At 37.2% G+C, this 15,395-nt stretch overlaps 1 protein-coding gene across 5 annotated transcripts in view; it reads left to right on the forward strand.

Annotated features, from left to right (window-relative positions):
- Window positions 1–15,395, forward strand: part of KIF6 (kinesin family member 6) — a 434,768-nt gene that overhangs the window by 99,873 nt on the left and 319,500 nt on the right. For all 5 annotated transcript variants that reach the window (XM_032862288.1, XM_032862289.1, XM_032862290.1 and 2 more), the window contains one exon: window positions 2,146–2,275. In XM_032862288.1, coding sequence (XP_032718179.1) covers window positions 2,146–2,275 — 130 coding nt within the window. The remainder of the gene's footprint in view (window positions 1–2,145; window positions 2,276–15,395) is intronic.

A 15,395-nucleotide genomic window follows, 5' to 3' on the forward strand; every position in this document is an offset into this window, starting at 1 on the left:
TTAAAGATGAAGTCAGTGGCTTTCAATCTTGACTATACGGTAGACTCACTTGGAGTTTTCATGAGTTTGTTGTTTTGTTTTGTTTTGTTTTTTTCCCCAGACCAGGCCCCCAGAACCATCAAATCAATATCTTTTAGGACGGGACCCAGCATCAGCTTTTTATTATTTGCTTTATAGTTCCCCAGGTCATTCTGATATGCAGCCAAGATGAGAAAACTGGATTAAATGAAAAATGCTGGTGCCTGGCATACTTTGGGTGCCCAAAGAGCATGAGCATTCTCTTCTTTGAATCATTTCCTCCCCCAGCCACCCCTTTTCTGAACTTGCACAAGATAGTGCTGTCTCTGGCTTGGTCATTCAACGTGTATCACAGATGACTTGACCTCAGAGTTGGAGAATTGATTTTTATCTCTGTGTTGAAAATAAACTCTCTTCTATTTTAATTCTGAATGTACCGTTTCCTCCCTTGTTTCCTGTTTTTATCTTCCTTCCAGTATTACTTAATTTCTTGCATCCAGAAACAATGGATTTAGGAAGAATTCTGACTTCTGTGTCCCTAGTGATTGAATTTAGCTAAACCTTCTCGAGCACTTTAGAAAGTCGGGGTGGATCTAAAGTTTAAGGAACAGAGAGGGTTCCTAAAAATAGACCACAATTCATCCATTTCAGTTAAAAATGCCTTCATGTTTTCCAAGCATTTTTCAACTCTTAAGCATTTTTAATAAGTTCACTTATGAATCTTGTTGAAAAATAAATAAAATACACTTGTTTTCATTAAGGGAAGAGATCGTTTTCCATCTTAGTTGGTATTGTTGAAGGAGACAAAAAGGAGTCCAAAACTTGGCAAAGGACTATATTATTAGTGACATATTGGTCACAGATGTGCTGTGTTACAGCTACATTTTCTTCCATCAGTTAGTATCTTACCCACAAACTACATATGAAAGCTCAGATGACCTCTTTACCAAACGGAAGGAAGAAAAATAATGATATTTGCAAATCTTTATTTTTAAGGTATTCTAAATGTGATTTTATAGACAAGTGACACAAGTCCATTGGCTATTTGTATTTTTAAAGAAGTAATGCTAGATGATGCCAGCCTTCACTTAGTATCAATTCCGAATGCCTTAAGCAAGTACAGATAAGCCAAGGTACTTTTTGGCAGTACTAGTGAATTATAAGATTTTCTTTCCTTAACAATTCTTAAGAAAATCAAGGAAATGAAACTCGAGAGTCAGAAGGGAACTCTCTCTAGTAATTTTATTGCTTGAATCAGTGGGCCTTTGAAGCAGAGTATAGGGAGTTCACATTGTATTCAGTTGCAGAAAGTCCTAAAAGGACTCCAAGGAAAGTATTGACAAGCCAACTCGGGAAAAAGGGTTAAGATTCACTTGGGAAGAAAATGATGTTGGCATCCCATGAAGGTAATTGTAATAGATGAACGTAATTCCAGACCTAAAGCTTTGGCCATAAGGATGTAATGGAGGGAAATGCTATGTTATAAAAAAAAAAATTTTTTTTTTTAGAAAAAAAGGATCAAGAAATACATTTGATGGACATGAAAATAATAATGGCAAACTAAAACTTTATTATAAAACTTCTTGAGGATTTTAAAACTCATCTTGATAAGAAAACTAGACAAGGTAATAACTCCTGGAAAGATGACAGATACTTCAATTTCCAGCATGTTTAAATTGATGAGCTAACCAGTTTGAAAGGTTATGTAAATTGAAAGTGATATGAAATTGAACAAAAGGGAAAAATTAGAAGAAGAATCAGTGCATTATCTAGGTAAGAAACTGAATTATGACAGAGAAAAAGCAATGTGGCCAACTTTCCTGATATATAGGTAGAAGGTTATTTATTTGCATTTTTAATTGAGCAACAATATGTATGGTTTAGTGATGATTTCAAAGACAGAAGGCGCTTGTGATATACTTTTCAGCCCCCAAACTATTTAGTAGTACTATCAAGGGGATGTCAGTGTTTGATGTGAATCCAGTACTGTATGGTGTCTTGTGTATTGTTTGAGTTTATAAGTTCAAGATGTAGTACTCTACAGCATTTTAAAAATAAACCTATAAGAAGACCTCAAGTTCTTTTCATTCTCAAAGTCCCTTGTTTTGTTGCTTCCCATTTCCCTAGGAAAGTGACAATATTGGAGGACCCTGATCAAAACATTCACCTGAAAAACCTGTCTCTCCATCAGGCAGCCACGGAGGAAGAAGCTCTAAATTTGCTCTTCTTAGGAGACACGAACAGAATGATTGCGGAGGTAATACACTTTTCTCTGCTAGTAGATTTCGCATATTATAAGATCTAATAGAATTTTAGCGACAGCACAACCTTAAAAAGAATCTCATCCAAATCTCACGTTACAGATAAGAAATCTTAGATTCAGAGAATTGAAACTTTCCCAAGGTCATTTGGCTTAGTTAATGAGCAGGGACTGAAATCTAGACTCACAACTTTGATATTTTCAATTTTCTGCAAATTAGTTTGCAGATAACCAATGAAAACTCCTTACTTGTTTTAATCATAGGAATTTTTGCATAATTTTTAAAATTTAAAAATACACAATTCATTATTTCTAACCTCAGATCATCCAAACATCGGCATATGTTTACATATCCATATATTTTCATGTATTTAGGGAATTAATATTTATATGGCATTTAGAACAATACATGGAACATGAGATGGGCTGTATGTATTTGCCCCTGTTGTTGGCAGATTTGCAAATACTGCCATGGAATGTAGTAAGTATGCCTCAATGCAATATTTGGGATATATTTATATATAACTTACTTATTGCTAATCTTATATTTGGACCTAACTGGGTGCCTATATTTCACCTGGAAGCCCTACACAGGAGCCAGGACTGACTAAGCTTGGTCAGAGGCCCTGACCCCAACCAGTTACTGACTGAAGATGAATAGTCACAAATCTTTCACCCAGTGATGTGAAGTAAAGGAATGGGTATAGGGGTGGTGTGGGAACAGTTCCCCAAATGAATAGCTTATATTATCACTGGCATTTCCTTTTCTGTTTATTTTTTAATTGAAATATAGTTAACATGTGTTGTTACATTAGTGTTGGGCATACAACAAAGTGATTTGACAAGTCTGTATGTTATTCAGTGCTTGCCACCATGAGTGCGGTCACCACTGGCACCATGCAATGTTACTACAGTATTACTGACTGAATTTGCTATGCTGTACTTTTCGTCTCTGTGACTTATTTATTTTATAACTCGAAGTTTATACCTCTTAATCCCCTTCACCTATTTTGCCCATCCTCATTTACTTCCACTCTGGCAACCCACCAGTTTGTTCTTTGTATTGAAGAGTTCTTTGTATTAAGAGTCTATTTGTATTTAAGAGTTTTATTTGTTCATTTCATTTTTTAGATTCCACATAAAAGAGAACATAGGATTTGTCTTTCTGTCTGACTTACTTCATTTAGCATGATGCCCTCTAGGTTTATCCATGTCGTTCCAAGTGGCAAGATCTCATTCTTTTTAATGGCTGAGTGATATTCCATTGCTTCTATAGACCACATCTTCTTTATCCATTTATCTACTGGTGGACATTTGAGTTGCTTCCATATCCTGGCTATTATAAATAATGCTACAATAAATATAAGGATGCCTATATCTTTTTGAATTAGTGTTTTTTTTTTTTGTTGTTCTTTGGGTACATAATCAATAGTAGAATTACTGGATTATATGGGAGTTCTATTTTTAGTTTTTCAAGGAACCTCCGTACTGTTTTGGAGTGGCTGCACCAGTATGCATTCCCTCCAACAGTGCACAAGGGCTCCCTTTTCGTCACATCCTTTCCAATACTTGTTATTTCTTGTCTTTTTGATACCAGCTATTCTGATAGGTGAGGGGTGATATCTCATTGTAGTTTTGATTTGGATTTCCCTGATGGTAAGTGATGACAACATCATGTGTCTGTTGGCCATCTGTATGTCTTCTTTGGAGAAATCTCTGTTCATGTCTTCTAACCATTTTTGGGTCTTTTTGCATGTTAATTACTGAGTGAGCATGTTCTTTTTTTTCTGCCCATTTTTAAATTAGATTATTTATTTTTTGGGTGTTGAGCTGTATCAGTTCTTTATATATTTTGGATATTAACCTTTTATCAGTTTTATCATTTGCAAATATCTTCTCCCATTCACTAGGTTGCCTTTTTGTTTTGTTGATGGTTTCTTTTGCTGTGCAAAAGCTTTTTATTTTGGTGTAGTCCCAATAGTTTATTTTTGCTTTTGTTTCTCTTGCCTGAGGACACATATCCATAAATATGTTGCTAAGGGCAGTGTCAAAGAGATTACTGCCTATGTTTTCTTTTAGGACTTCTATGGTTTCAGGTCTCACATTCAGGTCTATAATCCATTTTGGGTTTATTTTTGTGTATGGTGTAAGAAACTGCTCCAGTTTCATTCTTTTGCATGTAGCCATCCACTTTTCCCAGCACCATTTATTGAAGAGACTGCCTTTTCCCAATTCGATATTCTTGGCACTTTCCTTTTTAAACCATGCTCCCTGAGTTCCCTGTTTTACCTTGTCTTAAATAACAAGCAGTGGGTAAGGTTAGTATGCAGGGAGGATAAGATGCCTGAGAAAATCTCTATCAAATGACTTTTTCTTCCTGTCCATTTCTACTCTCCAGATTGTACTGCTTTAGATATAAGATAAATAAATGGAAACCAAAATCAGATAGTGAAAGCGTGATGCTGACATCTGTTACTCTGGGTCCTTGGTTTTGCTGTTTTATTTGTTTGTTTGTTCGTTTTGCCAGTTCTGCATGAATACTTTCTAATAGACTGACTTACATAGGTTGAGCTTATGTGCCACATATAACATGGATTTAAGAACCTTGAAATTATTATTTTCATTTAAAGAAAGTTTCGTGTATTTTTTAATTTCCAAATACCTTGTTTTGCTTTAATGTTTTGCATTTGTGTTTTGCTTCAACATTCATTGCCCATGTGATCATCCACCATGCTCTTATTTGTCATGATAATTGAAGCTTAAGAAATAAAAGTGGATTCAGAATTAGGGAGTATAATGACAAAAGATTTAGAATTCCCTACTAAAAATCCTCATTCTCCATACACAGTTTAATAAAGAGCAAACCTAGAGATACAGGATATAACTGAGTCCTGGCCACCAACCGACTATGAAAGAGAGAAAAAGTTAATTCGTACCTGCTGTTAGAAAACAAATAGAGAAACCTGTCCCTGCCATGATGCTAACCTTCCTCTAGAGGTGACTCATCCCTACAGACACTGAGGCCTTCCCCTCACAATTACATTCTCTCATCTTGAATAGGTTACAGAGGGAGGGCTGCTGGCCCTGGTTCACCATGACCTCTATTATTTAAAAGCTTGGCTATTTGATATTTCAAAGTTATGCATTAACTTTAGCTGATGGCATATTTTCAGACTATTGTTTTCTAAAGTTTTGAGGACTTTAAACTTTTTGTGCCAGAGGATCTGTCATGTTCCACCACCTTACAGAATTCCAACAGTATTTTCCTATTAGTGCTGAGTATCTAGTATAGTATCATATATAGCTAAAACCTGACAAAGTTCAATCCTAATGATGCTGGTTGTGCCTTATTTTTTTAATAAATTCATTGTTTTCTAGGTAAAGCCCAATTTCTTTTAAACCAAGTCTGATGGGTTTTAGATGTTTCTCTGCTTGCTTTTTATTTTTTCTTTGGTAGTAATAGCCATCATGTTATATTGAGAACCTGCTCAATGGACTTGGAATTTCTGTGGACACTTTTGTATGTATATATTATTTTTGGTTCTTATTTTATAGCTGGAAACTGAGGCTCAAAGAGTTAGACTACTTACCCAAGGTCACACAACTAACTAGCAAGTGACAGGGTCATGGCTCATCTTCAAGTCTGACTGATTTAGAAGCTTTTGCTCTTTCCTTTTATTACACCTCCCAAGTACAATAATCAAAGTGACATACATCAGCTTTTACAAGGGAGGACACATTTCTGAGTTATTTTAAAAGTATAGCGGGTATTCAGTGCTTCAGTTTATCTCTTGAATTCATTGAAAGCAAATACATAAAAATATAAAGGAAGACGAACTATCAACCCCTGGAAACACTTTATTATTCGGAGCCTCTAAAAAAATATGTTTTAGATTACAACCTAGCTGTCAGAATATAATTTGTCAGCACAGAACGAGGTTACCAGGATAAAAAGAACACACTAATCATTTTTTTTAAAGGAGGTTCCCAATTTCCCATTTATACAGAGACATCCAGAAGTTGTCATAGTAACCAGAAAACATTTGCAAAACAGAGCCTGAATCTGAGGGACACAGAGTGGAGCACTCTTTCCCTCAGTGTTCTCTACCCCTAGCCAGCATTCTAAGGAAAAGTAATTAAGAATAGCTTCATCCTCTTCTTATTTATTCAGAACTCTTAAATAATTGCTGTAATCCTACTAATATTTTGACTAAAACCTGATTATGTCCTTAGGGTAGGTTTTTTTAAAGATGGTTGCCTTGCTGTGCCAAAGAGGATGAATTGTCAAAGCTGAACTGTGTGTAACCCAGTGTCAGAGCCCACCAGTAGCAAGTGTGACTTGATCCTTTTCTATCTGATCACTGAAATGTTTCCATCAATTAATCAAATCTAATTGACTAAGACATTCTGCATTTGACTGTTAAGCCCTGCAGACTCCTATTGCTGGGACCATTGGTTCAGCCCCACCTATAGTCTAGAGCATTCTGTGCCCCAGTGTGGCCTGAGGTGACTTGCACTACAATACCCTGTAGTAGTCAAGAGACCTTTCTTGGATCTCATTTCTGATCGATGGATTCAGAATCTCCGTGGTGGAGCCCAGGAATATACATTTTAGCCTTTTATTTCTTTGTGCTAGAACATGTACAAAACTGTACTTTGAAAAAATTTCATTTGTCCCCCTGACTGGACTAAGCTCTTTCAGGACCCAGATCTTTCTATATTTTCTTCATCTTTGGGTCCCCAGTACCTCAAGCACTGCCTGGCATACAGTAAGTGCTTAGAGAAATGCTTAATGAATGCAAAATCTGCAGGTCTAAAAATTTTAATTTAATTTCATTTAACTTTCATTCCAGTATAGTTAACATACAGTATTATATTTGTTTCAGGTGTAGAATATAGTAATTCGATACTGTCATACGTCATCCAGTGCTCATCAGGACAAGTGCACTCCTCAGTCCCCATCACCCAAACCCCCACCCTCTCCCCGCTGGTAACCATAAGTTTGTTCTCTATAGTTAAAGAGTCTCTTTCTTGGTTTGTCTCTCTCTCTTTTTCCCCTTTGATCATGTGTTTTGTTTCTTAAATTCCACATGTGAGTGAAATCATATGGTATTTGTCTTTCTCTGACTGACTTATTTAGCTCAGCATTATACTCTCTGGCTCCATCCATGTTGTTGCAAATGGCAGGATCCCATTCTTTTTATGGCTGAGTAATATTCCATTATACTTCTTACTACCTCTTTTTTATCTCTTCATCAGTCAATGGACACTTGGGCTGCTTCCCTAATTTGACTGTTGTACATAATGCTGCTAGAAACATACTAGTGCATATATCCCTTTGAATTAGTGTTTTTGTATTTGGGAGGTAAATACCCAACATTGCAATTACTGGGTTATATAGTAATTCTATTTTTGACTTTTTGAGGAACTTCCATACTGTTTTCCACAGTGGCAATACCTGTTTGCATTCCTACCAACAGTGCATGAGGGTTCCTTTTCTCTACCTCCTCACCAACGCTTGTTGTTGTTTTGTGTTTTTGATTTTAGCCATTCTGATATCTTACAGTTTTGATTTGCATTTCCCCGATGATAAGGGGTATTGACCATCTTTTCTTGTGTCTGTTGGCCATCTCTATGTCTTCTTTGGAGAAATGTCTGTTCGTATCCTTTGCCCATTTTTTAATTGGGTCATTTGTTTTTTGAGTGTTGAGTTGTATCAGTTCTTTATCTACTTTGGATACTAACCCCTTATTGGGTATGTCATTTGCCATCTTAGCATTTTAAATGTGCTCAGGCTAAACTTGGGGACAGTTTGGGTTTTATCATTAAAAAGCTGGTTGAAACCCACTCTCAGATAAGTATGTGGCCAAGTCCATATTCTACACCCTTGCCGACACCACGAAATTTGAAAGTTCTGCTAATTTGGTAGGCAAAAAAATCTTGTTTTAATTTATTTACCATTTGTATTTCTGTTTTTGTTTATGTCTTCTAATTGCTTTTCTCTTGGAGTCTTAGGGTAGGTCTGGTTGATTGGTTGAGTCCATGAGGGCTGGGACTTGGTCTTGTTCACATCCATGATACCTAGAAACAGAACCTGACTTACAATAGGTGCTCAGTAAATAATCATTGAATGAATGAACATTGAAGATGATAGCTTTTTTGCCCTTGTCATACATTTAGCAAATATTTTTAAATTTTACAAATTTTCTTTTGGTTTTTCTTTCTTCTTCTTCTTCTTCTTCTTCTTCTTCTTCTTCTTCTTCTTCTTTTTAACTGTAGTTAAGTGGGTCTTTTTATTTTATGGTTTCTGTGTTAGATGCAATGCTTAGACATGCAGTAGCCCATTGATGTTTAAATTGAAATTTTATGCCCAGTAGCATCTACCCCATTGTTCACATTTTTTTTAAAGATTTTATTTATTTATTTGACAGAGAAATCACAAGTAGACAGAGAGGCAGGCAGAGAGAGAGGGGAAGCAGGCTCCCTGCTGAGCAGAGAGCCCGATGCGGGGCTCGATCCCAGGACCCTGAGATCATGACCTCAGCTGAAGGCAGAGGCTCAACCCACTGAGCCACCAGGTGCCCCCATTGTTCACATTTTGACCTGGGACGTGGAAAGGGATCATAATCGTCAGGATGGAGCAGATCTTATCAGGATGAGAAAAGAACACTTTGTGCCAATATTAGGAACGTCCAGGGTCTCACTGGTCAGTTGGTTTGCTTTCTTCCTCTTCCCCTTCCTTTCCTGAGTGAACCATCAGGTAAGTTCTTCCAGTCAGTGTTGATATCCACTCTTTGGTTTCTTCAGCATCACTGGGCATTCCTGCCAGGCAGTGGTGTAGTGCGTGGGTTTTGGAGGTGACCACCTATTCCACTCCTGGCTCCACCTTGATGGGTGTATGTCCTTGGACAAGTCAGTGACCCGATGTGAACCCAGTTTCTAACCCGTATAATGGGCACAATGATACCTACTTTCTAGGGTTATAGTAAGAATTAAATAACATTTGGAAAGACCTTAAAATTTTCAGCTAACAACTATTTAAAGGTAAGCCTATCAGCCTGTTCAACTCTGTTCTCTCAGCACCTGGCAACCATTGATCAGTCATTAATTAATTACTTAGTTCCATTGCTGGGGAGAGGAAGATTTGGTGATTTTAGGAGAGAAGACCTACAATCTCAGGCCCAGAATCGAAAGTGGTTTTATGGTACACCGTGCCTGTTGGAGAATACAGGGTACATCCCAAACAACTTTGACTTTTTAAAATTTGTGATACTCCAGACCTTTTGGAAGAGATTACTTTCCAAATAATCAGCCTATGAACAATGTTTATGGGATTTAGAAATCATTTTGTCAGGAGATATTAGTGGTCCTTCTACCTAATTCTTTGCTTGAAATAAAAAAGATAGATTTATCTGAGTTGCACTGATATGTTTTGTAATTTCTCAGACTTTGCATATTATCCAACTTGTGGAGTGACTGTTGGATCCTGTGGAGGTGCAAAGTCGGCTGGGAGATAGGGCATAATTGGAGTTGGTAGGAACCACTGGCATTGGACATGTAATCTAATAACATGAGGACAGCAAAGGAAAGAAAGAGCAGTTTTAGTGTGTGATTGTGTTTGCTAACAACCTTCTAAGCCTTGATCTGGTGTGGTGTGTGTGGGAAACAAGAGGATTTGGGTTGCACTTAGCATTCTGGGATCTTATTCTGCAAGACTGTTAGAAGAAACACTGACTAACACATCCCCACAGATTTTTGTTTGAAAGATATATTAATTGTATGTAATTAGCAAGTTTATTCCAAGATTTGTGTGGCTGGGAAGAGCAAAAAACAGCATGCAAACTACATATTGATCCTGCTCTTTTTTTTTTTTAAGATTTTATTTACTTATTTGACAGAGACATAGCGAGAGAGGGAACACAAGCAGGGGGTGTGGGAGAGGGAGAAGCAGGCTTCCCACCGAGCAGGGAGCCCAATGCAGGGCTTGATCCCAGGATCCTGGGATCATGACCTGAGCCGAAGGTGGACGCTTAACCACTGGGCCACCCAGCTGCCCCTGGCCCTGCTCTTATTATAAAAATAGCATTTCTTATTAGTAGGTCTCCACAGACAGGTAGAAGCCTCAGTAGATGTGTTGACAATTCTAACCTCTTCTCTTATTCACTGAAGGAAGGAAACTTCAATTTTGAGTACGTACTATATGTCAGGCATTTCTTTCTTTTTCTCATATTTTATATATGAGATATATAATTTCTTAAAGATAGTGATTCTGTGTTATAACATAGTTTGCATTCTGCTCTCATCTAATCTGATAAGTCGTATTATGTGAACTGTGAGTTTTGAGATCTAAACTATTTATTAAAATAAATGAAGGGGTCTGGTACAGCCATTATTAGAAAGTTAAAAGACACATATTCAATATACATGATAAGAGAAACATAATTTTTTTTGAGAAACATAAATTTTGACTTAAAAGTTTAGTTCTGAAGTTTCTCCTGATCTTTCAAATTCTCATTTATGATTAAACGAGGAGAAGAAAGTAATTTTTGCCCTACTCCCTGTTATTGAAATTCCCCAACAGCAGCAACAAAACATAAAAACAGAGGGGACAAAAAGCCATCTTCAGTGAAAAAAGAAAATAGCCCTAACCTCAAACCATGAGGAAAGCTGCCAAATATTATGAAATTTGAATTATGGTGAGGGAGGGTGCTGAGAGCCAACACATTTATCCTCCAACCTCAGGCAGGATACAGTTTCCCCTTAAAGGAAGGGTCACAATTCTCAAACACAAATCCAATGATCCTTTGGTTACAGTGATGAGATTTAAGAACACAGGCAATTACAGGGGAGGGGGCAGTATTAGACACATTCATTCTACACTATGAAAGGTGGATCCAAGGAAGAAACCTGAAAGACGGGTCATATTTATGGTCAGTGGTCTTGGTTCATGGCCAGAAAGATGGTGTTTGGTGAATGGGGTTCAGAGAGTTTGTGACTTAAGGGTTTGTACCATCCCAGGCCTCTTTGGGTAAAAAATCGAGGAAACTATATACTCTTCAGGCTCAGAATATAACAGATATAAAGTAGAAGTATTCAGGGCACAAACTTAATTTGAATGTTCCTTCACCCATCCCCTAGACTATTCTTTAGAAAAAAAAAAAAAATGGATGTATTCAGAGGTAAAATTATCAGAAAGAAAGCAGGCAACGAGGGGCGCCTGGGTGGCTCAGTCAGTTAAACATCTGCCTTCGGCTCAGGTCTTGATCTGAGTCCTGGGATCAAATCCCGCATAGGGCTCCCAGCTGAGCAGGGAAGCCTGCTTCTCCCTATCCTTCTGCTGCTTCCCTTGCTTGTGCTCATGCACTCTCTCTCTCTCTCTTCACCTGCCCCCCCAACAAACAAACAAACAAATAAATAAAATCTTAAAAAAAAGAAAACAGCTGAAGACTTATCCATGTATATGGAATAGGGTGGAGGATGGCTAAGGAACATCTGTTTGAAGGCTAATTACATCAGGGAGCAGAGGAAGTGTACTTCAGACTCTTAAATATGTTACCTCCAGGTAATCTGTGTTTAAAAAAAAAAATAGCTCTAAAATATAGAAGGGATTACAAGAGAAGAAGATGAAAAGCAAACCTGGAGAACTCAGAGAAGAAAAGACAAAGAAAGCCATTGTAAAGATGAAAGTGCCATTAGAAACAAAAGAGGAGGAAGAAGAGAATGAGGAAGCTGAGGACGGGAAAGAGAAAAGAAGAGGAAGAAATGTGATGGAGAAATAAGGATGCAAAAAATGAGAGAAGGTGCCACCTAGAAGAGAGCTCAGCAAGCCCTGGGAGCTGCCGCTCTCCAGAGGCAGATCTCACCCAGCCAAGGCACTGGCAGGAGATGGGAGAGCATGAGCAAGGGAAAAGCCAGAGGATTTCTCCCCCTCCCTGACTTCTGCAGTTAGATGCCCACAAAAAAGGGGGCCTTGGGAAGATGCCACTTTTAGGGCTCAATGTCTCTGTGGTACAGGAACACAAACTAACAACAACAACAAAAAAAAAAAAAAAAAAGAGGGAAGGGAGGAATGGATCAGAGGGCAAAGAGGCCTAGGATTAGCCCCTGAATAAAAGTATTTCTATAAGACACTGAGATAATAGCTCAGATAGATTGCTTTTGGCTTATCTTACAAATCAGCAATACACATGGGGGAACTGGCAGGAAGTCCATTTTGGCTGTGGTTTTAAGCACAGAAGCTATTCTTTTAGCATTTCTTGCTGATAGATTTTTTTATTTTTTTGGCAGGCTAACTTTTGTATCTATTCCTTATATTGGTTCAAGCTCGGAGGGAGGAGACAGGGGGCTTATCAACTACCCAAAAACCTTAAGCAAGTAATTTGATCATGTTTCAGGCATGCCATTTGGAGTCTTGCCAGTTGTAACAGCAAGAGATCTTCATGGCCACAGAGAGCTGTAGAATCTTCAAAATGTGGAACAAATATTGGACTATAAAACAGAGTGAAATAATGTATCGAGAGATGCCTGGTGGTTCAGTGGGTTAAGCCTCTGCCTTCAGCTCAGGTCATGATCCCAGGGTCCTGGGATCGAGCCCCACATCAGGCTCCTTGCTCAGCAGGGAGCCTTCTTCCCTCTCTCTCTCTGCCTGCCTCTCTGCCTACTTGTGATCTGTATCTCTCTGTCAAATAGATAAATAAAATCTTAAAAAAAAAAAAAAAAGGAAAGAAATAATGTTTCTAATAGTAGCCTTCTGTGCTTCTGGAGTTCTGTTAGCTGAGTGACACTATCCTCAAATTCATGTCTGTTACTCACCTTGATGTCTGACCTTAAACATTGCATTGAGAGTTATCACAATCAATCAGATGGGGTAAGCTTCTTTATTTATAAAGAATTCATATTTATAATGCAAATGTATATCTGAGTTCTGCTTGGCATGTTATCAGTACTGATCTCATTGTCTGTACACAGGATAGGAAAGGGTATTTTCAGCTTACCTACAATCTCAAGCTATGTAATGTGTATAAAATAGGTTTTCTCTAAAGACAAATCCACTAATTGCTGTCAAATTCTTGAGATCATTAGCCTTTTGGGTGCCATAATACTGTTGTTCCAGTTATGTGTATGGTCACACTTGGAAATTGTTAAGCCAGACTGAATTTTAAAAGGAAAAGAGAAAAAATTAAATTCAATTTAAAAGATGCAAAATGTGCTAGATAACAGGGATGAGTTACTTATTGGCATCAAAGAATAAATTTAGCTATGATTCTTCTTGCAGTCAAGTAAAAAAAAAGGGGGTGGAGGTTGGGGAATATTTGGGGTCATAATTTCCATTGTTCAGAGAGCAGACCTTTACTCTGACGATGATATGATGATACCTCGTTCAAGCATGATAAAAAAAGAATATAGTTGGACAGAATTCTGATTCAAGATATGGGTAAAATTCCTTCTTAGTTTGCATATGTGCCAATTTTAGCATACTTAGCTTTTTATATAAATGCGCTTGACTTTCATTGTCAAATTGACATTTCATTGTCAAATCCTGAAGAAATGACCCATAGGGAGGCAATCTTCTGAATTCTGACATCTAAGAGAGGAAGAGCCATCCCTAATTCTGACATTTAGTTTTCTTAAAACTAAGTCACCTAATTGATACATCTTGGAGAATGTGAAAGTTAAAAAAAAAAAAAATCCATCAAATTGATTCCAGACTTGTTAGGAGGGATATATAATAAAATATAATAGTCTATTCTTATCAGAAAAGTAAATCATACTTGCTAGAATGTTCTTATTATATGTTCCAGGTTGTTCCAAAGCTTGCTTTTAAATTTTAAACACAATTGGTGTGCCTAATCTGTCGTTCTCTTTTACAAAACTATTTTGACAAAATGCAGGGCCTAGAAATCCCACAACTAGGAAAAATGATATTGACTACTTTTCTAAAATCCAGGGATCTTATAAAGGGAAAACTCTGAAAAACAAGCATTTTAGGATCATTAATTCCAACAGAAGTTTCTCTAATTGGAGATATTTTGCTGCTAGGCACTATGGTCTAAACCAGCCTCAGGAGGGATCAAGGCCGGTGTTTATAGTGTCAAGTGCTGTACCACCAGGCTTGTTCAGGCCTCACTTCAGTCTGAGTTAATGTACATCAAAGGCATAGTAGGCCTCCTAATCCAACCCATTTGCTATTGGAATAATTAGACAAGGAATCATTTAACCCGGCGGGGGGGGGGCGGATAGGGAGTGTTTCAACTTGAAAGGCTGGGGTAGCCTAGAAAACACATAGAAGTTAGTATTTCCAGTCTTCAATTCAGATAGAATAAATGAGCAGAGGAACAGATCAGTTAGGCTATCTAACTAGAAAGTATTATCAAACAAAGAGAATTGGAGTGGAAATCTGAATTCTGGATTCTGTGTGCACTTTTGTCCTTAGTTGGTTTGCTTTAAAGAATATCAAGTGTATACATTATATACTCTGTTCAGTCTAAGAGATTTTCTTCACCTGACTTGTTCTAGTGTAGTAGAAATTTGTGTTGAGATATTTCACTCCAAAATAGAGGGGTGATTGAAAAAAATAATAATTTGGTACATAGGAATGGAATATAAGCTTTTAAGAAATAAAGTAGTTTTCAAAAGATCCTAGACATAATGTTATATGTAATTTAAAGAGATTATTTGAATTATTGTAGACTATATTATCTATAATCATTTTGACTGAAGACATATTAACTAAAAGAAAAACTTTTTTTACCAAAAGCATAGTAGTATATTATGTAAACACAAAACAGTATTTTACTTATCAATTCTTGCCCATAAAATCAAAATGTTCAACCTTGAGAATGGTCACACACAAACTCACACACATACATACATACAATGACACACACACATATAAACACTGTTGTGAAATAATGGGAAAAAAAGTGAAAATTTTAATTCATAGGGAATATTTGTTGATCTGCCAAAAAGAATATGTGTAACAACAGCAACAAGAGAATATATGTAATGAAATAATTGGGCATCAGGATTGGTTGTTGTACATCTGCAGAATCCAAAAGGGATTTTGGGTGGCTCAGTCAGTTAAGCATCCAACTCTTGATTTTGGCTCAGGTCATGA

Source organism: Lontra canadensis, unplaced genomic scaffold, assembly GCF_010015895.1.
Source record: "Lontra canadensis isolate GAN:19392208 unplaced genomic scaffold, GSC_riverotter_1.0 scaffold23, whole genome shotgun sequence".
In the NCBI taxonomy this organism is placed as follows: domain Eukaryota; kingdom Metazoa; phylum Chordata; class Mammalia; order Carnivora; family Mustelidae; genus Lontra; species Lontra canadensis.